We start from the raw sequence: 23,747 nt of genomic DNA on the forward strand, positions 1-23,747 counted from the left end.
TTTTTTGAAAGTCTGAGTTACAGAAAGAGAAGGAGGGACATAGAGAGATCCCCTATCCATTGGTTTACTTCCCAGATGGCCGCAAAGATAGGAGCTTCATCCAGGTATCCCACATGGGTAGCAGAGGCCCAAGTACTTGGGCCACCTTCCTCTGCTTTCCCAGGCTGTTAGCGGTGAGCTGGGTTGGAAGCGGAGCAGCTGGGACATGAACCAGTGCCAGTATATGAGGCCAACGCCACAGGTGGTGACTTAAACCATTATGCCTACAACATCAGTTCCATGATGATCTTCTAAAGCAGGGATGGGGCACCTTTTTTCTGTCAGGGGCCATTTGGATATTTATAAAATCATTTGTGAACCATACAAAATTATCAACTTAAAAATTAAGCTGGTGGGCCGGCACCGCGGATCACTAGGCTAATCCTCTGCCTAGCGGCGCCGGCACACCGGGTTCTAGTCCTGGTCGGGGCGCCGGATTCTGTCCCGGTTGCCCCTCTTCCAGGCCAGCTCTCTGCTATGGCCCAGGAGTGCAGTGGAGGATGGCCCAAGTGCTTGGGCCCTGCACCCCATGGGAGATCAGGAAAAGCACCTGGCTCCTGCCATCGGATCAGCGCGGTGTGCCGGCCGCAGCGCACTGGCCGCGGCGGCCATTGGAGGGTGAACCAACGGCAAAGGAAGACCTTTCTCTCTGTCTCTCTCTCTCACTGTCCACTCTGCCTGTCAAAAAAAAAAAAAAATTAAGCTGGTATAGATTTATCGAATTTCGAGTCTCACTTCTGGTTGCCTTGGCAAGGCCAGACCAAGTGATTTTGTGGGTGTTATGGGCTGAACGTTCACTACACCTGCAGAGTGAGACTTGTCACCCTCAGCCTTGGCAACCTGGGGCTTGAGGAACGGCTTGCTCTGGGGACTGTCTTGTGCACTGTTGATGTTGCGCCGCATCTCTGTGCATCACCTTTGGATGCCAGTAACGCTCCCCGACTTGTGTGGCAACCAAAAATGTCTCCAGGCTTTGCCAAGACAAGGTCTCCTTGTCCTGTTGAGAACCACTGTTTGAAAGCAGACTCCTTCCTCCTTCTCTTCCTGAAACAGGGATCAAGCTCTGTGAGGGGCCGAGCTTTGCTGGCTCTCGAGTCAGGAGTGGGCTGTGTCCTTGCAGAGTTCAGAGTCTGGCTGGCTTGGGAGACAAGGGCCACAGAGGTGGCAAAGAACTTGAAGTCCCTCAATGGAGATAAGAACGGGGTGCTCAAAGAACACCGTGGCAGGCAACTCACTAACTGGGGAGGTCCAACAAGGCTTTCCAGAAGGAATGGCAAAGAAGGCGGGTAAAGCGATGGAATGTGCCAAGGTGAAGAGTTGGGAGCTAAGGTGTGGGGAGGATGTGCTCCAGAATGGCTGTCCCCAGGGTGCATGTGAGGAGGGCTGGGGAGGAGCTGGAGACATGGACAGGAAGGGGGGTGGTGCTGATGGTGACGATGATGACGACAGAGTGGTAATGGTGACGACGATGATGACAGTGCCGCTGGTGGTGTGGCAGTGATGACAGTGGTGGTGTACTGATGCTATGACTTGGTGATTATTGAGCACTTTGGTGTGTTGAACACTTACTATGTATCAGACACTCTTCTGGTTTATGTATAGCATCTTTCATTCTTCACAGCAACCCGTTGAGGATGCTTCTTTCAATCTCATTTTGCATATAGGGAAATGACAGAGTGATTGGGTAACCTGACCGAATCACACAGCTAGTGAAGGTTCCTTGTTGGGCCTACTAAGAAATTTGGTCACAAAAAAGGCATGGGTTTTATGTAGGGCAGTGGCATGGCCAGCGTTTCATTCTTCCTTGTTGCATAACGCACTGCCCCAAGCTGTTTCCTAAACAACATTTTACTGCATCTCACTATATAATAAAATCCCCTGGTAAGTGAATTGGCTGGTCTCTGCAAGGTGCTTCCTCTCTGGTCCAGCTTGGGGTCTCTCAGGTAATGGTGGTGACATGGTGGCTGGGGCTGGATGTCTGAAACCTTCCTATTCCTACATGTTCTGTCTCTCTCTCTCTCTCTCCTCTCTCTCTCTCTCATTCTGGCTCTTTCTCTCTGGGTTGTTCCAAGTGACTGCTGTTTCTAGCAGAGAAGCCTGTTCTTGTTTTCCTTGGGGGTTAATAATGTTTTCCTTCTTAAAAAATATTTATTTATTTATTTGAAAAGCAGAATTTGCAGAGAAAGAGAGAGAGAGAGAGAGAGAGTGCAAGCGAGCATCCATCCACTGGTTCACTCCCTAAATGGACATCCAAGGCTGGGCTAGGCTGAAGCCAAGATCTGACAACTCCATCTGGATCTCCCACATGTGTGGCAGGGGTCCAAGCCCTTGGACTACCATCTGATGCTTCTGGGATGCTAGAATTGGAAGTAGAGGTGCCAGGACTCAAATTGGCATTCTGATATTGGATGTAGGCATCCCAAGCAGCGACCTATCCCGCTGCACCACAACGCCTGCCCCTTTACTTTTTGTAATTTTACTTGAATAATTTCCTATGTATCTGTCTTTTTCCTTTCCTGTTAGAAGTTTCATGGGCTTCTCATTCGGTTTTTATGTTCAGTTTTTTTTTTTAAGATTTATTTATTTATTTGAAAGTCAGAGTTACACAGAGAGAGGAGAGGCAGAGAGAGAGAGAGAGAGAGAGAGAGAGGTCTTCCAACTGCTGGTTCATTCCCCAGATGGCTGCAACGGCTGGAGCTGTGCCAATCTGAAGCCAGGAGCCAGGAGCTTCTTCCAGGTCTCCCACATGGGTGCAGGGGCCCATGGACTTGGGCCATCTTCTACTGCTCTCCCAGGCCATAGCAGAGAGCTGGATCAGAAGTGGAGCAGCCGGGTCTCAAACGGGCGCCCACACTGGCACTTCAGGCCAGAGCATTAACCCATGCGCCACAGCGCCGGCCCCACGCTCAGTTTTGTACATGACGCTGCCTGGAGATTTTCTCCTTGAAGTTCTGCTCCAATACAGGCTGAGTTCTCCTTTCCTCTCCCCATTGCTTTGCTTTTACATTAGGATGCATATCCCTGGGCCCATGTCTTGATTTACACGAGTGTTTGGGAGACATGTATCCTCTTCTGGCTCTCTGTGGAAAGGTATATGGAGGAGACCCATGCTTTTTGAGTATTTGCTTATATACCCGTGTCTTTCTCTCTCCCCACCGTCTGGGTTTGCAGTTTGGCTATCCTATTATAGAATTACAGGCTGCAGATTATTTTCCCTCAAAGGGATTGTTTTGTTGTCTTTTTAGCTCCCAGGGTCAGTTTTGAGTAGCTTGATAATCACGTTTAATCTCGTTCCTCTGGACGTGATTTATCTGGCTGGACACTTACGGGCTTTTCTAACCCTGGTGTGCTAGACTGAGTATTGGTCCTGGTTTCATTATACTTTCAATCAAAGATTCACATCAGTGAGTTATAGGACATTTTTGTTGAATTACTTGATCATGTTCTGTGTTTCCTTTAGTTGAATGTGTAATTTACTTAGTTTTTGAAGTCTTCTAACTTTATTTTACCTCCAGCATTTTCTATTATTTTACCCACCCCCCCCTTTTTTTTTACCTCCAGGATACTAACTTTTAATACTGCTGTACTTCTTTAATTCTCAAGGGTTCTTCTTTTTCATAGCATCTTATTTTTGTTTGTTTGACTTTTTTTTTTTTTTTTGACAGGCAGAGTGGACAGTGAGAGAGAGAGAGACAGAGAGAAAGGTCTTCCTTTTGCCATTGGTTCACCCTGCAATGGCCGCCGCGGCCAGCGCACTGTGGCCGGCGCACCGTGCTGATCCGAAGCCAGGAGCCGGGTACTTATCCAGGTCTCCCATGGGGTGCAGGGCCCAAGCACTTGGGCCATCCTCCACTGCACTCTCGGGCCACAGCAGAGAGCTGGCCTGGAAGAGGGGCAACCGGGACTAGAACTTGGTGTGCCGGTGCCGCAAGGTGGAGGATTAGCCTAGTGAGCTGCGGCGCCGGCCGTGTTTGACTTCTTAACTGATGAATGTAGTATCTTCTCTTAACTCTCTGGGTTATTCATTGCAGTTTTGTTTGGAGATTTCTTCTGCTCTGGTATCATCTATTTAATTCTGGTCACTTGTGTGCGGGGAGCTTTTGTTCTCCTTCATGAGGAGACTTTCTCAAAGATATTTAAAGATATTTAGTTACCACTTTGTATTTCATCGTACATTTAAAAAGTATTTATTTTAAACTTTACCCGCAGTGCAGTGGGTTAAGCCACCACTTGGAAAACTGGCATTCCATATGGTAGCACTAGTTCAAGTCCTGGCGACTGTGCTGCTGATGCTGCTCTCTGCTAATGCATCTGGGAAGGCAGTGGGAGAGGGTCCCTGCCACCCGTGTGAGAGACACAAATGGAATTCCAGGCTCTGGCTTCAGTCTTGCCCTGACCTGGCTGTTCAGCATTCATTTGGGAATGAATCAGTGGATGGACAGTCTGTTCCTCTGTCTGTCTCATTCTGCCTTTCAGATCAATGAATAAATTTATTTGAAAGAGAGAGAGAGGAGAGAGGAGAGAAGAATAAAGACTGAGACAGAGATTTCCTATCAACTAGTGTATTCCTTTAATTCCCACAATAGCCAGGGCTGGGCCAGGCCAAAACCAGGAGCCAGGAACTCAATTCAGGCATCTTACATGGGTGGCAGGGACCCAAGTACTTGAGCCGTCACCTGCTTCCTCCCTGTCTGCATTAACAGGAAGCTAGAATCAGAAATGGAGCTGAGACTTGAACTCAGGTGCTCTGATGTGGGATGTGGGCATTCCAAGTGATCTCCTAACTGTTGTACCAAATGCTTGCGCCATCATTTCGTACTTTAGAGTGGATGTCAATCCTGACTGGAAACCTTATTTGCATATGTAGAGCTTAGCAAATACAAATATTCACTGTTGGGTTTTTTGTGGGGGACCTTCTGGTTTGTTAGGGGAACTCCAAGTGTTATTATCTGTGGTTTCTTCCACTAGGGCCACTCAGTTTCTTATGGTGAGAATCCCTAGATCTCCTGCCTGGGAGTAATCCACAGCAACCAGCATTCTGGGAGCAGAGTAAAGGCATTCCTGGGTGTCCCCTGCTCTGTATGTGCCCCTCCCACTGTTCCCCGCTCTCCGCCTCCAGCTCACTTCTCCTGGCCTCCATGCCCACTGTGTGGAACACAGAGTCTCGCTGGCTCAGATTCCCCAGGGGCAGGCTCCTTTCTCCTGTCTGGCTGAGGAGTAACTTCTTGGCTGTTGGCATGGGCATGGAAGACACTCTTAGCCCCAACCCTCACCCCTTCTTCCCATCAAGACTCAAATCTTCGAGGTCTTCATGGGACACATCAGTTTGCTTCTCACCTGTACCCACCCTGCTCTATTGAGAGGGCTCCTGTCCCTCTGTCTGCTTTTCATGTTTTAAAAATACGTGGAATAAATGTTCAGTAAGCACAAGAGAAGGGGGCCAGCACCACTGATCACTAGGGAAACACCAGTCAGAACCACAGCGCAGTACCACGTTGCACACATGAGGGTGGTTATGATCAAACAAATGCCCAAAGCAATGATATTGGTGCGTATGTGGAGAAATTGGAACTCTTGTACATTGCTGGAGGGAGTGGGAAACAATATGGTGGCTCCTTAAAAAATTAAACATGGAAGTACCATCTTCACTGCTGGGTGTATAAACAAAAGAATTGAGGCAGGGAATTGAACAAATATTAAACATTTTTATTATTATCTATTTAAATATTTATCTCTTCACTTGAAAGGCAGAGTTCCAGAAAGGCAGAGGCAGAGGGAGAAAAGTCTTTCATCCGCTGGTTCACTCCCCAGATGGCTGCAAAAGCCAGAGCTGAGGCGTTCTGAAGCCAGGAGCCAGGAGCTTCTTCCAGGTCTCCCATGTGGGTGCAGGGGCCCAAGGACTTGGACCATCTTCTATTGCTTTCCCAGGCCATATCTGAGAGCTTGATTAGAAATGGAGCAAACAGTACTTGAACTAGTGCCTATATGAAATGCTGGCACTGCAGGCAACGGCTTTACCTGCTATACCACAGCACCAGCCCCAAACAAATTTCTATCTATCTTCCTTCCTTCCTTCCTTCCTTCCTTCCTTCCTTCCTTCCTTCCTTCCTTCCTTCTTCCTTTCCTTTCCTTTCCTTTCCTTTCCTTTCCTTTCCTTTCCTTTCCTTTCCTTTCCTTTCCTTTCCTTTCCTTTTCTTTTCTTTTCTTTTCTTTTCTTTTCTTTTCTTTTCTTTTCTTTTCTTTTCTTTTCTTGACAGGCAGAGTTAGACAGTGAGAGAGAGAGAGACAGAGAAAGGTCTTCCTTTTCCGTTGGTTCACCCCCAAAATGGTCACTACGGCCGGCGCTGCACCAATCTGAAGCCAGGAGCCAGGTACTTCCTCCTGGTCTCCCATGCGGGTGTAGGACCCAAGCACTTGGGCCATCCTCCACTGCACTCCTGGGCCACAGCAGAGAGCTGGACTGGAAGAGGAGCAACCGGGACAGAATTTGGTGCCCCAACTGGGACTAGAACCCAGGGTGCCAGCACCGCAGGCAGAGGATTAGCCAAGTGAGCTGTGGCGCCGGCCACAAATATATTTTTAAAAGATTTATTTCTTTATTTGAAAGGCAGAGTGACAGAGAGGATAAAAAGAAAAAGAAAGAGATCTTCCATCGGTTGATTTACTCTTCAAATGGCTGCAATGTGCACATCTGAGTCAGGCCAAAGCCAGGAGCCCGGAACAGCATCTGCATCTCTCACGTGGGTGTTAGGGCCTAAGCAATTGGGCCATCTTCTGCTGGCTTTCTCAAGAGCACTAGCTGGAACCTGGATTGGAAGTGGAGTAGCTGGGACGCAAACCAGCACTGCAGTATGAAATACCAGTGTTGCAAGCAGTGACTTATCCTGTGTACCACAGCACCCATGCCTTGAGCAAATATTTATGCACTGATGTTCATAGCAACATTATTGCAATAGCCAAAAAAGGGGAGACAACCGAAATGTCCATCAGTAGATGAGCAGATAAACGGAAGGTCTTATGTACATACAATTGCGTGTTACTCAGCCTTGAAAAGGAATGAAGTTCTGAGATGGAGTACAACACTCCTGAACCTTAAAGATGTTGTGTGGAGTGAAGTAAGCCAGATACAAAAGGACACACACGGTGTGATTCCGCTTCCGGGGAGCACCTGGAGTAAGCAAATCCGCAGAACAATGGAGTAGAGTAGAAGGTGGTGAGCACTGACCGGGGGTGGAGGAGAATGAGGAGTTAGTGTTGAAGTGTGCAGAGTTTCAGTGCTGGAGGTGGAAGCTGGTGAGGGCTGCATAGCCATCTGAATTTAATGCCGTAGAACCATACACCATGAAGTGGTTAAAAAAAGAGAGGCAACTTTTATGTTTATACAATAAAAAAGGGCTAAAAAGAATGCAAATCTCTTACCTGCTATGATATTATTTTCCGTTTTCTTTGTCCTTGTGAACATACTCCCTTTTTATTTTTTTTGCCACCATTTCAGTGGGGTCTCAGGAAGAAGAATGAATAAAATATGTGGGGTCAATCCACCAATTACAGCCAATTCCCCTAACATATGTTTTTGAATGCCTGTTACGTGGTTGACCTCATGCTGGTGAGCTTCAGTATGATCAATTTCCCCACTGAAGGGAGAAACAAAAACCAGAGGCCCCACACTCCCTCTCAACGTGTATGCTGTAAAGCAGTTTTACCTCTGAGGTCATTCAAGAAGGCAGAAAATAGGTTCGCAGCAATAGTTAATACATCTTGGACTGGAGCCCTAAGTTACCGTGGCAACAGAGCAGAGCAGAAACTTCATGCGAGAAAGAACTCCTTGGATGTTAACCGTGTTACTCAATTAGGCATGAGTGATGGGGTGGATCATCACACAGCACCCATACAGTCCTCTACCTTGATGAGCTGTATCATTAGCTAAATCTAGTGTGTCTCTGGGCCAAGCAAAGCAACAACCCAACCCTTGCTCTCTGCATCTTTTCCAGAGTCATCAGAGTCTGCAACTATCCAAGGCAGTGCTCACCGTACTGCTGGAGTGTCCCTTTCACAGTGAAGGACAGGAAGGAGCGCCTGCAGGTTCATGACAGGTAATACAGCTTGCTTTCATTGGCATTTGGTTTTTGTAAATGATGCCTGCCGTAAGCAAGGACGTCACTAAACACATTACCCTGTGATAATCACGTCTTGGTCACAAGTGGATGCGGAGTTATTTCTTGGAGGGGAGAAGGGTGCCAACACACACACACACACACACACACCTGAAAATGCTTCAGTAGCAGTTTCAATGTGTCGTGCGGCGTGTCCATATTGCTATGGAATTTTAGGATAAAATGTGGTCAGAATCATTAGCACCAAGAATGGCTTCCAGAAGGTTGGACATTACAGAATTTTGGCACAAAGAAGAGTCCGCTAGTCTTGAGGAAGACAGACGCTTCTCTGATTCCTTCAGCTCTTACTATTGCTCTAAGTCACGAAGTTGCTTGCATTAGAGTCACACATGTTTCAAACACCTCCCCCTCACCAGCCTGCCAGTGGAACCAGGCCGTGGAATCAAGTGCGGTCACATCCTGCGAACTTATCAGGCACCTGGTCAAGTCTGTACCAGCCTTGGCGTGGCCACTGTTTTGTTGATTCAGTTGTCCCCTGGGGAGGGTGACTTTGGGATTGACCCCTCCTGCTTACAGCACAGGGCTGCTTTTCTGCACGTGCCCTTTCACTGGGCTGCTCTTCCATGGGCACAACTGTGGTAGTCAGTCATGTCAGTGAAAAACGTACGGTTCTTGCTTTTCTCTTTTTAGTTTTTTCCCTCCAGCAGTTGTGAGATCTGAAGCCCTGAGCAAGTTTCTATGTAGTCTACAAAGAAGGGTCACGTGCAGCGCCTGTGCACTCGGGGGGACGGGGTAGGAGAGATGACCCAAAGTGAGCAGCGCATGGTGTGTACCAGGTGGTCCCACCCTGAGCCTTCCAGGCCCCCGGGGATCTTGCAGAGCAGTAATGGGAAGGAGGGGAATAATGGGAAGTGCTGCTTGCACTTCTTCAAAAAAGACCAGTCCAGAGAGATCGTATTTACCAGAGATTAGATATACAGCCTAATTAAACGGAAACGTCAGGTTTCTTTGCTCAGGGCTAGAATTACATCAACTCTCTATAGGAGCACCAGCTACCCCATGCAGACTGAAAGCTCTGATTGGCAGTTACTGGTGTCTTTGATTAATAAAACATGAGAAAGCGAATTCATTTTTGGTTGATAAATACATTTTGGTTGATAGACAAAATGAATCTCAAATCCTGGGGCATGTGAAGGGAGAATAAAAGAGTGTTCGGTTTGGTTGTCAAGATCGGGAATCCCTGGGGTGGACATAAGTTGGCAGGGTCGGCGTTTAGAGTGGAAGAAAGAGCACACTGGGCTGTGAAGCCCACACATAGGAAAGTTCTTAGAGACTGCGTCCTGGGGGAAGAGCAATGCATGGATTTCAGAATGTTTTTGTACCTAAATAAACTTCCCTTTAATTTCATTTCCCACCAACTTCTTGAAGCCCCTTGTTACTTCTGCAGTGATTCTCAAAGTGCATTGTAGACCAACCGTGTCAGCACCGCCTGGGAACATGCCAGAGATACAGACTCTGGTCTCGGCCTGCTAGGTCTCAAACTGAGGGTGAGGCCCAGCCCTGTGGGGTTCCAGCAGGCCCTGTGGGTGGTTCTGATGTGCAGTGCAGTGTGATGCCTACAAAGCTGTGCCGTGCTCCCCCGGAGCTGGAGGCTGGGGATTCTCAGAGGTCGCATGCAGCCTCGCAGCAGGGTGGACACGCAGTGGACTCACTCTCCAGGATGCGATTCCCTTTCCTGATTGCTTGTGCCTTCGATAACGTTACAGAGAAAGATTCGGTTCAGCCCCAGTAAGTCTTTAAAAGGAAATAATGGAATTGCTTGCTCGCTTTCTCGCTCGCTCTCTCCCTCCAACAAAGAGAACGGGCTTCCCTGTTTCTGAGCCTCAGCAGGCAGCAGAAGTTACCCCGGGTGTGGTAATTTGGCTCTCCTCCCTCCCTCTGTTCCTACTGTTACCTTCTTTACGGAGCATTATAAAATCTTCCTTATGAAAAATTAATGTCTATAAAAAGTGACCCAGCTGAAAGCAAAAAGGTAAATGATAGTATAGCAGGTAGCTGGGAATGGAGAACGTATGAGGATATTTTGAAAAATTTGTGGAAAATTAAATTAAAAAGTAAATTTATTTTGGTGTAAAAAGATTTTTGAAATACATGCATGGATTTTTGTCATAATATTCATTTTCTATGAACTGTTTAAAGAATCTTAGAGGTACTAGCTGAATGATTGAAATGTGTGCATTATATTTAAGACTGCAGGTGTGTGTGTGTGTGTATGTGTGTGTTTGTAGTGTTGACACTTGCATGGATACACTTGTACTTGTCCTTGCTTATCTGTTTTTTGGGAAACTAGGCCACAGATACATGCCCCATTGCCCCAAGAACAAGTGCAAAGAAAAAATCCAAGTAGCCAAAGGTGTTCCAGACTACAACCTGTGATATGCTGTGCGAGCAAAGCCAGTGCACAAAACCCTGCCCAGCCAAGGCCCTGCAGGATCCTCTGAATTTGTCCTGTCAGGATTTTGTGCTCCTTCATCCCCTTAAATACAGAGCTGCCAAGGTGTAATGAGAGCTGGATACAGGTTTGGAAATCTCTTGAGGAATATTAAGAAAACAGTCCTGAAGTGGGTGGCAATCAACAGTGTATTGTCACCCATACACCAGGGGCACAACAGTGCTTTTTCTCTTTTAAGATTTATTTATTGGCCGGCGCCATGGCTCAACAGGCTAATCCTCCGCCTTGCGGCACCGGCACACCGGGTTCTAGTCCCGGTCGGGGCACCGGATTCTGTCCCGGTTGCCCTTCTTCCAGGCCAGCTCTCTGCTATGGCCCGGGAGTGCAGTGGAGGATGGCCCAAGTCCTTGGGCCCTGCACCCCATGGGAGACCAGGAGAAGCACCTGGCTCCTGGCTCTGGATCAGCGCGATGTGCCGGCCGCAGAACACTGGCCGTGGCGGCCATTGGAGGGTGAACCAACGGCAAAAGGAAGACCTTTCTCTCTGTCTCTCTCTCTCTGTCCACTCTGCCTGTCAAAAATAAAAAAAAAATAAAATTAAATTAAAAAAAAATATTTATTTTTTTGAAAGAGTTGGGGAGGGGGAGGGAAAGAGGGAGAGGGAAAAACCATCTACTGGTTCACTTTCCAAGTGGTGGCAATGGCCAGGGTTGGTTCAGGCAGAAGCCTGGAGCCAGGAGCTTCATCTGGGCCTCCCATGTGCATGCAGGGGCCCAAGAAATTGAGCCGTCTTCCAGTGCTTTCAGAGGCACATTAGCAGGGAGCTGGAGCAGAAGTGGAGCAGCCAGGACTCAAACCGGCACCCATATGGGATGGTGGTGCTGCAGGCAGTGGCTTTGCCTGCTATATCACAGGCCCCCATGATGCTTTTTCACCAGTTACTTCTGTGCCAAGAAGGGCCCAGATTAATCTGTTTACATACACACAGTTGTGTGTCTGTGTGCTATGGGCAGAGTGATTTCACGGGGAGATTCAACTATTTCTTTTCCTCCCAACACTTTAATCACAGGGACAGTCTGATGAGGAATAATAGAAAGGGGGCTGGTGTGGTGCGGTGGATAAAGCCACTGCCTGCAGCACCACCATCCCATATGGGTGCTGATATGTATCTTAGCTGCTCTGCCTCCAATGCAGCTCTCTGTTAATGTACTTGGGAAGGCAGCAGAAGATGGCCCAAGTCCTTGGGGCCCAACCTCCCCCTACCTGGATGAAGCTCCTAGCTCCTGGCTTCTGCCTGGCCTTTGAGGCCATTTGGAGAGTAAACTAGCAGATGGATGAACTCTCTTTCTCCTTCTCTGTCAATCTACCTTTCAAATAAATGAATCTTAAAAAAAAAGAATAATAGGAAGGCTATCTTTGGAGGAAATGCTTCTCTCTCTCAACCTCAAGCCATAAAATAGCTCAGCACAACACATCATATACACATGCGTACTTTAACACCAAAAGGCAGGTTTCAGACAACAATACTCATCTGTACTTGAGAGACACTGAGAGTTTTTATTCTACTTCATTAAAAAAACTAATTTCCTGATATTCTCCTGGCTGATTAGTAATTTGGGAAGCACTGGCTCTGAGTTTAGTGTACATGAAGCTTACATGCACACTTGCTAAAATTTAGATGCCAGGGGCCGGCATTGTGGCATAGCAGGTAAAGCCACTGCCTGCAATGCTGGCATCCCACATGCGGCAGGTTCAAGTCCTGGCTGCTCTATTTCTGATCCAGCTCCCTGCTGATGCTCCTGGAAGATCAGTGGTGATCTTCACCCACATGGGAGACCAGATGAAGCTACTTGCTCCTGTCTTCAGCCTGGCGCAGTACTGTTCATTGTGGCCATATGGGGAGTGAACCGGCAGATGGAAGATCTGTCTCTTTATCTTCCTCTCTTTCTGTATCTCTGACTTTCAAAATAAATATTTAAGAAAGATAAGCCAAGCCTGAAAGTGGTGTTTGCCTCATAGATACTTGCTGAACCAGGTGAGTTTTTCATGGTTTCAGTCACCGTGGACAGGAGATGAAACCCAGCACCTGTCTAAGGTAAGGGTCTAATAGGACCCCTCCCATAAAGGTAGATCTCAAACAGCCACTCTTCAGTGCAAGGCTGGTTTAGAAATCAACCTGACGTGGGCCAGGTGTTTTTGCAGAGGTGAAGGCAGCACCTGAGAGCAGGTCCAGCTCCACCTCTGAATGCACCCTTCTGCTAATGCGCACCCTGGAGGCAGCAGGTGACGGTGTAAGTACTTGGATCCCTGCTGTCCATGGGGGTGACAGGGATTGAGTTTTGGTCTCCTGGCTTGGACTTGGCTGTTTTTGGAATTTGGAAGAAAACCAGTGGATGAAAGATCTGTTTCTCTCTCTGTCTCTTTCTGCTGTTCAAATAAAAAAAAAAAAAAGGCAAAGAAAAAAATAAAAATGGCATTTGGAAGATGAAAACAATCATGTGTCTAGAACATTGAAACTGTGTGGATGACCCTAAAAATCTTCTATGAGAATTTGTGAGCCTTTATGAGGGTTTATAACATGAATTCCACAATCAAACTTCCGCCAAGTTGGTAATGTTTCCAAGGAGCCTAGCAGGATCAAGTTCACATCTTCTTAGAGGAACTTGTCTTCCTCCATGTCGCTCCCCCTCTTCATGGAGGAACGACACAGGACCCTGCGCTGTTCTTTTGTCTGCTCGGCCCTCCCCGGGTTTGCTGCTGGTTCTTCCCGGGTTGGCTACCGACCCTTCCACCTCCGTGGAAGGGCGGTTCCCCCTGGCCGCTTTCCCCACTTCCGTGGGGGAGCGGCACACCGCCGGCCGGCTCTCTCGGGGGCTGCACAGGTGTTCCCCTTAGATGTTCCCCTTAGATGTTCCTGGTGCATGCCGTCTCTCTCCTCCCTTATAGTCCTCCTCCGCCAATCCCAACTCGGCTGCCCACACGCCGAGTACGCTGCTCTCCTCCAATCAGGAGCAGGTCCTGCTGCCTATTGGTTGAACTGGAGGCAGCTGTGCAGAAGCCGTCTCTCCCTTCTCAGCGCCATATTGTGGGAGAGCAGATGCATAGAATAAGTCTTAATTCCAGTAACTCAGTCCAGTCCGGGTTGCTCCCCACACCTCCATGTCTCAAGGAATTCTTCATGCTCATGCCTTAAGCAATTTCAGTTCATGATCAAAACAATAAAATACGGGGCTGGCACTGTGGCGCAGTGGGTTAACGCCTTGGCCTGAAGTGCCGGCATCCCATATGGGCACCAGTTCGAGACCTGGCTGCTCCACTTCCAATACAGCTCTGCTGTGGAAGAAATATAGCTCTCTGCTGGGAAATCAGTGAAGGATGGCCCAAGTCCTTGGGCCCCTGCACCTGCGTGGGAGACCTGGAGGAGGCTCCTGACTCCTGGCTTCGGATCGGCACACCTCCGGCCATTGTGGCCATCTGGGGAGTGAACCAGCAGATGGAAGACCTCTCTCTGTGTCTCTACCTCTCTCTGTAACTCTGCCTGTCAAATAAATGAAATAAATATTTAAAAAAACTATAAAATATGTAAGGAAGGAAGGCAGGCAGCATGGAGTTTTGAGCCAAGAGAAACAACAGTTGACAGAATCAGACCCAAGAAGACTGCAGAGAGTGGAAAGACTGGTCACAGAAGACAAAGGAGGTATTTCAGTGAGTCTAAAGAAATAAATGATGAATAAACAGACTACAGAATGACAAAGTGGAAAAATAACTTCTAGAAATGAAAAATTATGGACTTGTCAGTTAATTAGATGTAACTGAGGAGAGAATTAGTAACTTAAGGGAGAATTGTGGAAAAATATGACACAAGGAGACGGAGAAAATGTGAAAGAAAAGTTAAGAGAACTGGAGAGTGAAATAGTCTGGGAGAAGAGCCATTGGTGTGCTGGGAGAAGACAGAAAGAATGACACAAAAGGATCACATAAATAAGACCAGTGTCTGCTAATAAGAATTCTAATTGATAGAATTAAAAAGGAGAGAACAGTCCAACATGGGAAGTGGGATACACAGCAGACTCATAGAATGACAAATGACCTAAACAGCACTCTGGCCTCAGAGTCAGCCCTTAAGGCATTTGAATCTGGTTAAAAAGCCCATGAGAGTATTTCAGGCATGGAAAGCCAAGACACTATGCATAAAATAACCTAAATGAAAGATCTCTGTGAGTGAGAGCCCAGCGGAAAGAAGGGACCATCAAAGAAGGAGGTACCTTTCTCTGAAGGGAGGAGAGAACTTCCACTTTTCATGTGGCCCTATCTAAATAAGGTCAACATTTGTGAACTCAAGAGGCTTCCATAACCTTAGCAGCTCATGACAAGAGTCTTGGGTGACTACTGACCTCATAAATAAGAGTGTCAGTTGTTAAATCAACAACAGGAGTCACTGTGCACTTGCTCCCCATGTAGGATCTCTGTCCTTAATGAGGTGTACTATGAGAATTAACAGTAAAACTAGTCTTCAAACAGTATTTTATACTTTGTGTGTCTGTGTGGGTGCAAACTGTGGAAATCTTTACTTAGTATGTACTAAGTTGATCTTTATTTAAGATAATTAAAAATGAATCAATAAATAATGGGATGGGAGAGGGAGTAGGAGATGGGATGGTTTGCAGGTGGGAAGGTGGTTATGGGGGGAAGAACCGCTATAATCCAAAAGTTGTACTTTCAAAACTTATATTTATTTAATAAAAGTTTTCTATAAATAAAAAGAATGGCACAGAAACAGTATCTGAAGGGGTGGTGGTGGAAGAGCTCTCAGTGTTGGTGAAAGATAGCTGTCCCCACACTGAGGAACCCCACTGACTCGCAGGCCAGATGAGCAGAAGGAAATCCACAGCTCCATCCCTCACAGGCACCACTGCAGAAGACAAAGACAGAAGGATCTTTTTTTTTTTTTTTAAAGATTTATTTTATTTATTTGAAAGACCAAATTACAGAGAGAGGTAGAGACAGAGAGAGAGGTCTTCCATCCATTGGTTCACTCCCCAGATGGCTGCAGTGGCCGGAGCTGCGCCGATCCGAAGCCAGGAGCCAGGAGCTTCTTCCAGGTCTCCCACGTGGGTGCAGGGGCCCAAGGACTTGGGCCATTTTCCACTGCTTTCCCAGGCCATAGCAGAGAGCTAGAACGGAAGAGGAGCAGCCAAGACTAGAACCAGCGCCCATATGGGATGCTGGCGCTTCAGGCCGGGGCGTTGACCCGCTGCGCCACAGCGCCAGCCCCCGACAGAAGGATCTGGGAGAGATGGGTGACCACTGAGAGTGAGAGCTGCCTTGGCAGTGGTCTTCTCAGTGCCAACAGCAAAAACCTCTGACACAGCTCGTATTTGCTGAGACTGTGAGCCTGGGAGCAGATACACTGCAGAAGAAATTTCTTTGGAAAGTTATAGGAAATACAGAGACTTCCAGGTGAAATCCAAGAGACTTCCTCACCAGCAATAGAATGCTGGCAAATGAAATTCCGGAGCTGTACTTTGGACAGAAGGAGGGTGCAAAGTTCAGGAAGCACCAAGGATCCAGGGAAGTGGCAGTCACAGCAAACAGTCATCACTTCTGCAAAGCAATGCTGACGACTTGGTTAAAAAACACACCACAGGCCAGCTCTGTGGCGTAGTGGGTAAAGCAGCTGCCTGTAGTGCAGGCGTCCCATATGGGCATGGGTTTGAGTCCTGGCTGCTCCACTTCTGATCCAGCTCTCTGCTATGGCCTGGCAAACAGGCCCAAGTCCTTGGGCCCCTGCACCCATGTGGGAGACCCAGAAAAAGCTGCCAGCTCCTGGCTTTGGATTGGCTCTGTTTGAGCTGTTGTGGCCATTTGAGGAGTGAACCAGCAGATGGAAGACCTCTCTCTCTCTCTCTCTGCCTTTGCCTTTCTGTAACTCTGCCTTTCAAATACATAAATAAATCTTAAAAAAGACAATATCACAAGGTAGGACTAAAATGTATAATGACAATAGTTCCTGGGAGAGGAAGTAAATACAGTGAAGGAGTTACGTTCCTGATGAATTTTAGGTTTTTATTTAATTTTATTTTGCATTTTAAGATTTACTTGTTCATCTGAAATAGTGACAGAGGGAGAGAGAGGGAGAGAGAGAGCAAGAAAGAGAGAGCACGAGCGAGCGAGCTTCAGTCACTGGTTCAGTCCCTAAATGGCTATAATGCCAAGGCTGGGCCAGGTTGAAGCAAGGAGCCCAGAGCTCCATCTAGATCTCCTCATTTGTGGCAGGGACTCAAATACTGGCCATCTGATATGGGATGCTGGCATCCCAAGTGGCAGCTTAACCCTCTGTGCCATAGCACTCACACCTCTGCCTTTCAAATAAAAAAAAAAAGGAAAACTCAAGAATCAGATAACTTGCCAATTTTCATGCTTAGGTTTGATCTAAAGAGCACAGTGGTAGAGAAATAGGATTGGAAGACAACAAGTGTTATCTGGGGGCTGGCGCTGTGCTGTACCTGGTAAAGCCTCTGTCTGTGGGGCTCACATCCCTTGTGGGTGGCAGTTCATGTCCTGGCTGCTCCACTTTCACTCTAGCTCCTTGCTTGGGAGGGCAGCTGAGGATGGCCCCAGAGCTTGGGTCCCTGCCACCCATGTGGAGGACTGGAGGAAGCTCCTGGCTCCCTCCTGGCTCCTGGTGGCCATTTGGGGCTTGGGCCAGTGGATGGAAGATCTGTCTCTCTTTGTGCCTCTCCCTCTCTCTCTAACTCTGCTTTTCAAATAGATCAATAAGTCTTAAAAAAAAAAAGGTGTTATCTAGCAATAATAACCTGGGGGACCTTAGGAAGTCCTGTTTGTTCAGTTTCTTTTCTGTGTCCCTGTGACTTCCAGGATAGGGCCATTCCTTTCCCCTGGGTATAGGGAAGGCTCCCCTCCAATGAGGATCTCTTCTGAGGATGGTGAGAGAATCCTTCCACCACCTGTTTCTGGGAGGAAGGGCAGGAGGAGGTCAGAGACACCTACCTGCTTCTGCCAACTTCTCAAAAGCCAAGGAGTTACAGCCCCACAGCCTGAGCCCTGCTTAGTCCCTGAATGAACACAGATAGAGGACACGGTCTGCTGCCCCAGGGCTAATGGACTCCAGGGTCTCAGGGCTGTACCCTGAGGGGTGGGGTGGTGTGGTCTGCCCACATTCAGGGGAGGATTATCCCTGGCATTGTTTGCTGAGCCCTTAGCTGATTCGGACTTCCTGGGAACTATTTTATAGTTCTATTAGTTACAGGTAACTTACAGCAGAATGAAACAATCTTGGCTACAGATGTGCAGATGATACTGCCTGGTGAGGGGCGAGACATCCCTTCCCCCCAGTTCTGTGTCCTTTTACCCTTTGGTTTCAACATTGTCATTCCTTAAAAACGTGTCCTTCTTTGGCTTCACCTTTGAACTGGTGAAAACCTTTGCTTAGTGTGCCCATAATGAGTTAAAAAAAAAAAAAGCAAACAACATCAGCAAGTCCATTTCATGTCAGGATGAGAGTCATGATCTTACCTTTGAAAAAAAGTGATCTTTTAATGAAGATTATCATCCCTGTAGCTTGGGTAGGTGTCAGAAAATTTCTCAGACAAAATTGAAGTGAGCTCATGCAGGAAACAATTGATAGAAAATTTGTTGCTGAAGATCACATTCAAGCTTTCAAGTGACTTTGACAGGTTCCCCCGATGTGCAGGCTTATCCTCTGAAATCAGTGCTGTGATAGGCCTGAGATAGTGATGACAAGAATGTGACAATGTTGGAACTTCTTTGTAAATTAGTGTTTTGTAAGTTAGTGTTTTGTAATGACTGACATGGTGTTACTAAACACAAGTGAAAAATCTATTCAAAGTGCTTGATAGGTCAAAGGGTTTTGTGAAATCGAGCATGGAAAGTTCATAGATCCAGTTTCAGATTTGACATGTAACTCATCTTTAAGAAACTGTCCCATGCTGAGTTTTGACAAAGCACCGAAGAAGAAAATTCATGGTTATCTGAAAAATTATTAAAGTATTCCCTCCCCTTTCTGACTGCATATCTGTTTGATATTATAATTTCTTCATATTCTTTAATCAAACAACAAATCAAAACAGCATAATGCAGAAGCAGATATAAATTCAGCTGCCTATATGAAACTAGCCATTAGGAAAACTTGCATAAATGTAAAATAGTGCCACTCTTCTCACTAAATAATGGATTCTTTGTTTTGGAAGATAGTTACATTTCATAAAAATGTTTAATTGATGTTCACATGTAATGATTGTATTATTGTTTGAAAACAAATACTTTATAAAAAGAGGGCAGGCATTTGGTGCAATGGTTAGGATACCACCTAGGAGTTGATGTTGTGGCCTAGCAGGTAAAGGTACCACCTGTGACACCAGCATCCCATATGGGCACCAGTTTGCACCCTGACTGCTCCGTTTTCAATCCAGCCTGCTAATGGCCTGGGAAAGCAGCAGAAGAGGGCTCAGGTGCTCCGGCCCCTGCACCCATGCGGGAGACCTGGATGAAGCTCCTATCTCTTGGTACTGGTCTAGCCCAGCCTTGGCCATTGAGGCCGTTGAGGGAGTGAACCAGTGGATGGAAGACTTCTCTTTCTCTTTGTCTCTCTCGAGAGACAATAAATCAATAAATCTTTAACAATAATAATAATAACACAAAGGCACCACTTGGGGTTCCCATGTCCCGTATTGGAACGCCTGGGTTTGTGTCCTGGCTCTGCTTCTCATTCCGGCCTCTTGCTACTGCAGACCCTGGGAAACAACAGATGACGCTCAAGCACTGGGTTCCTGCCACCCACATGGGGGACTCGGATTGAGTTCCTGGCTCCTGGCTTCTACATAGCTCAGTGCTGGCTGTTGGGCCATTTTGGGGGAGTGAACCAATGGATGGGAGATCTTTCTTTTTCTGCCCTTTAAATAAAAATAAAATAAATGTGTTCTTAAAATGGGAAAGAATGTTTTAAAAGGTCTTAATTTCTGTTTGGTAACTACTGGTAGATATGACTCTCATAACCAAAAGCTTTTTGGGAATCCTCAGTAATTTTTCAGTGCCAAGGAGAGTCCTGAGACCAAAATATTAGAGACAGTCACTCACTACCTTAGAAGAAAAATTGTTAAATTTGAGCTGGTTGGGGCAGGTGTTTTGTGTGGTGGTTAAGGCACCACAGCGGTGCTTGGCTACTTCCAAATCCAGCTTCCTGATAATGTGTACCCTAGGAGGCAGCAGGTGATGGCTTAAGAACTTGGGTCCTTACCACCCACATAGGAGACCTGAATTGAGTTCCAGATCCTGGCTTGTCCTTGGCCCATCCTGGGTGTTGTGACCATTTGAGGAGTGCACCACAGGATGGAAGATTCTCTCTCTCTCTCTCTCTCTCTCTCTGTGTTTCTCTCTGCCTTTCAGATAAAATGAACATAAATAAATACAAATTTAAAAATTAAGCTAGTCAAATGATTATGTCTGGACAGTGTGGTATGGAAAGAGGTAGGACTGTAGTTGAAAATGGACTTGAATTGCATCCTGTGTAGTGCAGGAGTCTTCTAGGGAGTCATGAAACATTGCTCTGCCATTAATAATAATACCATCCACTATTCTGGAGGTACCTGTTGTGTACTGAATGCTATGTGGATTACTACCTCATTTCTTCCTACAACGGCCTTAGATGGGATGCCCTTTTATAAGATCTTGGGCCCCTGCACCCATGTGGGAGACCCGGAAGAAGCTCCTGGCTTTGGATCGGCACAGCTCTGGCAGTTGCAGCCATTTGGGGAGTGAACCAGCAGATGGAAGACCTCTCTTTTTCTCTCTGCCTCTCCTTCTCTCTCTGTGTAACTCTTTCAAATAAATAAATAAATCTTTAAAAAACAAAAACAAAAACTCTCTGATGGGGTCAGGTCCTCAGCTCTGAGGAGAGCAGTTAGTGATTCCCTAGTCTTCAAGAGTCTCCCAGTCTGCCGATCCCTGCAGTGTGGCCAAGCTGCTGGATTCTGTAGCTTTCATGACCCGTAGTCTATTTTGTAAACATTTTATTTATTTATTTGATTTGGAGAGACAGACAGACAGACAGACACCCTCTGGATCATTCCCTGAATGTTCACAGTAGCCAGTACTGGGCTGAAGTGGAGCCAGGAACTCAATCGAGGCAGGAACTCAATTATTTGGGCCATCACCACTGTTTCCCAAGTCCTGCACTGTCAGGACGTTGTGGTCAGGAGATGGAGGTGGGAACTGAACCCGGGCGCTCCCGTGTGAGATACCTCCTAACTGGCATCTTAACAGCTAGGTCCAACCCACAACTCACAGTCGTCATCTTCTTCCTTTTTTTTTTTTTTTTTAGATTTATTTATTAATGTGAAAGGCATAGAGACAGATTTTCTATCTGTTGGTTCATTCCCAAATGCCTGCAACAGCCAAGCCGCAAGGCCAGAATCCCATCTGGGTCTCTCATGTGGGTGTGGCAGGAACCCAAGTTCCTGAGCCATCATCTGCTGCCTCCCAGTCTCATTAGCGGGAAGATGGTTGGGAAGTGCACTAGCAGGGACTCGAACCAGGCACTCCAAAATGGGGTGTGGGTATCCCAAGCAGTGGCTTAACCAGCTGGGCTACAATGCCTGCCCCCACACTCTTGATGTTACGCTTGTGAGTGCTGGGATTTGAGTGACTTTGTGGTTGGAACATGAGGAATCAGGAGTTGTGGATCCCTGGTGTAGGGAGGGAAGCTGCCCGGCAGGAGTTAATCCACACTGCTGCTGAATTCTTGAGCTCCGGACTGGAAACCTAACCCTGAGCTTCCCCTGCTGGAAGATTTTTGTCCCCCTCAATCCAAGACTTGCTTTCGGCTGATGTTACCTCTGCTTTCTGAGCACCAGCCAGGCCATTGTGCTGGAAATAATCTGTGCTAGTCTTATTGGAGTGGCTTGTGTTGCCATGGTTACTGTTTGGGTTCTGCGCACCTAAGATTTCAAGCATTTATCTGGCCGAAAGAGTTTGCTGATTTTTCTATTTTTGCCTTTGGAGAATCAGATTGGAGAGAGCCGTGGATTTTCTGTCCTATCGCATGTCTGTTTCGAGCGGTCGCTGTAGTAGTTAACGCTCTAGCAGTGAAAGGCAGGCCTGGCCGCGGCCTTGAGGAATGGAGTTATCAGCGCCCTGCTGAGGACCCACAATCGCTGCCCCATGACGAATGGAAGCATAGGTTCTCAGTGCTGACTGTGCAGCTCCAGGGATTGCACAGGGCAGCTGATTATCTATGCAGGAGCAAGCCGGGGCTGGGTAGCAGGTTTTGCAATTGCTGCCACTCCATGCATGCGGTAACTTGTCTTCCCCCTCCTCCCGTGCTGAAGGCCGAGGCAGAAGTTTTCGAGGGGGTGGGAAGGGGAGGTGGGTCCGAATGGGATGACAACACAGCAGCAAAGAGGGCGCATGCTGCCGCTTGGTGCTTGTGAGCCACTGGTAGTGCAGCCCACGAGAACCCCACCCTTGCCGCCATCATATCTGTTTGTACTGCCTGTTTGTCTGGCTCACAGATCTGAGACAGTGCCTAGTGGTGGCCAGAAATAGTTCCCTTTGCCTGGTCGCCATGAGCCAGACTGGTCTTTATGTGGCTGTCTCCTAGGAGCGCAAAGCTATGCCACATGGCTGGAGGCTGTGTTTACAAGCGTTTCATCTGTCTTCCTTAACTTGTGGTTGCTATGGTTTCCTTAGCCTGCGGGGCCTGGCCCTTGAAGGGGGACAAGCTGTCCACTCAACCCAAAGCCAGAGGCGCTGGCTCTCCCAGCAGCAGCCTTTTAGCCACAGCCTCAACCGAACTGAGTTCCCAGCCTGTTTGAATCCCTGGAGAGACTGACTTTGAACTTGGCCCCAGTGTGAGTCCGGTGCAAGGTCCTCCCCCGGCTGCCTATCCTGGTATCCTCTGCATTTGCCTCAGTCTGTGCTCGTTTTGCTTCCCGTTGCTCTGATGGCTCCATAGCTTGGGGTTGCCGCTGTGGACTCTCCATTCCTCTGTCGTCATCGTTTTTAGCTGCTTGTGTGTGGGACTCCTCGCACCTGGGTGGTCATCTTGTCCCCTGGCGCTCTGTCATGGACACCTGCCGCTGCTGGCCCAGCCTCCTTTTCCTCTCCCTTTCAGATAATAGCACTTTGTCTTTTGGGGAACCATTCCTCTCGCACCATTCTGAGCTTAAGTTTCTGGGGGTTTGCATGCCAGTCTCTTGTTCCACCATCCAGCCACTCAGAATATGGTCTCCCTGATCTAAGGGCTGATCCAGGGGTAGACACACGATGCAGGCCCGGTCGGTAAGAATGAATTCTGGGGCTTTCACTACAAAGTTTTGTCCCTCGAGGTTTGGGCTCTGTGGTTGTTGAGGGGGCTGGATGGAATCCTGGATAGCACTACACAGAGAACAGAGCTAAGAGACCAAGAGAAGGCCCTGGCCTGGCTTTGTCTGTGCACCTCCACTGCATCCCAGAAATCCAGGTCGGAGTAGCTTCCCCTTCATGCAAGTGCCTGCTTGAGTTAGGTTTTCTGTCACTGGGAGGAGTCTGATCCATCTGCCTTTCATGGGGACATCAGGCTCTGAAAATGAGGTTACCTGTCCAGAAAACCTGGCATTTGCTACTGAACCCCATTTCTCTTAGTTCCAGCAACCACATCCCTTCCATGACATGACGCTGAGTTTAAATCGGGATCTTGGATTTGTGATGCATTTCATATCACGCGAAGCACTACCACCACTGCACCAGGCGTCCGAGTGGATTGACTGCCTACACACTTAGCGAGGTGGACTGTGTTGTGCAAGTCTGGTTTAATATTCTCTCCATTTCCCTACATTATTTCCTGGGTAGGCCATGAGGAGCCGTTGGCTAGCTGGTGGCCTCTGTGTATTGCTTTTCCCCAAGGGAGTTTGAGCACCGCATACCTGGGAGGTAATTGCCTTTGGAGGAGGCCTGACCCATGGGGCCTGGGCTCACACAGGCCTCTGTTTAGATCTTGCTTCCACCACTTACTGGCTCTGTAACTGTTTCAGTCCATGCGGGGTGTGGCTGGGATGTAGCATAGAGGGCTAAGCCTTTGCTTGTGACACTGGCATCCAGTGTGGGAGCACCAGTTTGAGCCCCAC

At 47.6% G+C, this 23,747-nt stretch overlaps 1 protein-coding gene across 1 annotated transcript in view; it reads left to right on the plus strand.

Annotated features, from left to right (window-relative positions):
• Positions 1-23,747, plus strand: part of SRGAP3 (SLIT-ROBO Rho GTPase activating protein 3) — a 331,270-nt gene that overhangs the window by 42,919 nt on the left and 264,604 nt on the right. Inside the window, exon 3 of the mRNA XM_070051217.1 lies at positions 8,031-8,132. Coding sequence (XP_069907318.1) covers positions 8,126-8,132 — 7 coding nt within the window. The 5' untranslated portion in view covers positions 8,031-8,125. The remainder of the gene's footprint in view (positions 1-8,030; positions 8,133-23,747) is intronic.

This window comes from Oryctolagus cuniculus, chromosome 10 (genome assembly GCF_964237555.1).
Source record: "Oryctolagus cuniculus chromosome 10, mOryCun1.1, whole genome shotgun sequence".
Classification (NCBI taxonomy): domain Eukaryota; kingdom Metazoa; phylum Chordata; class Mammalia; order Lagomorpha; family Leporidae; genus Oryctolagus; species Oryctolagus cuniculus.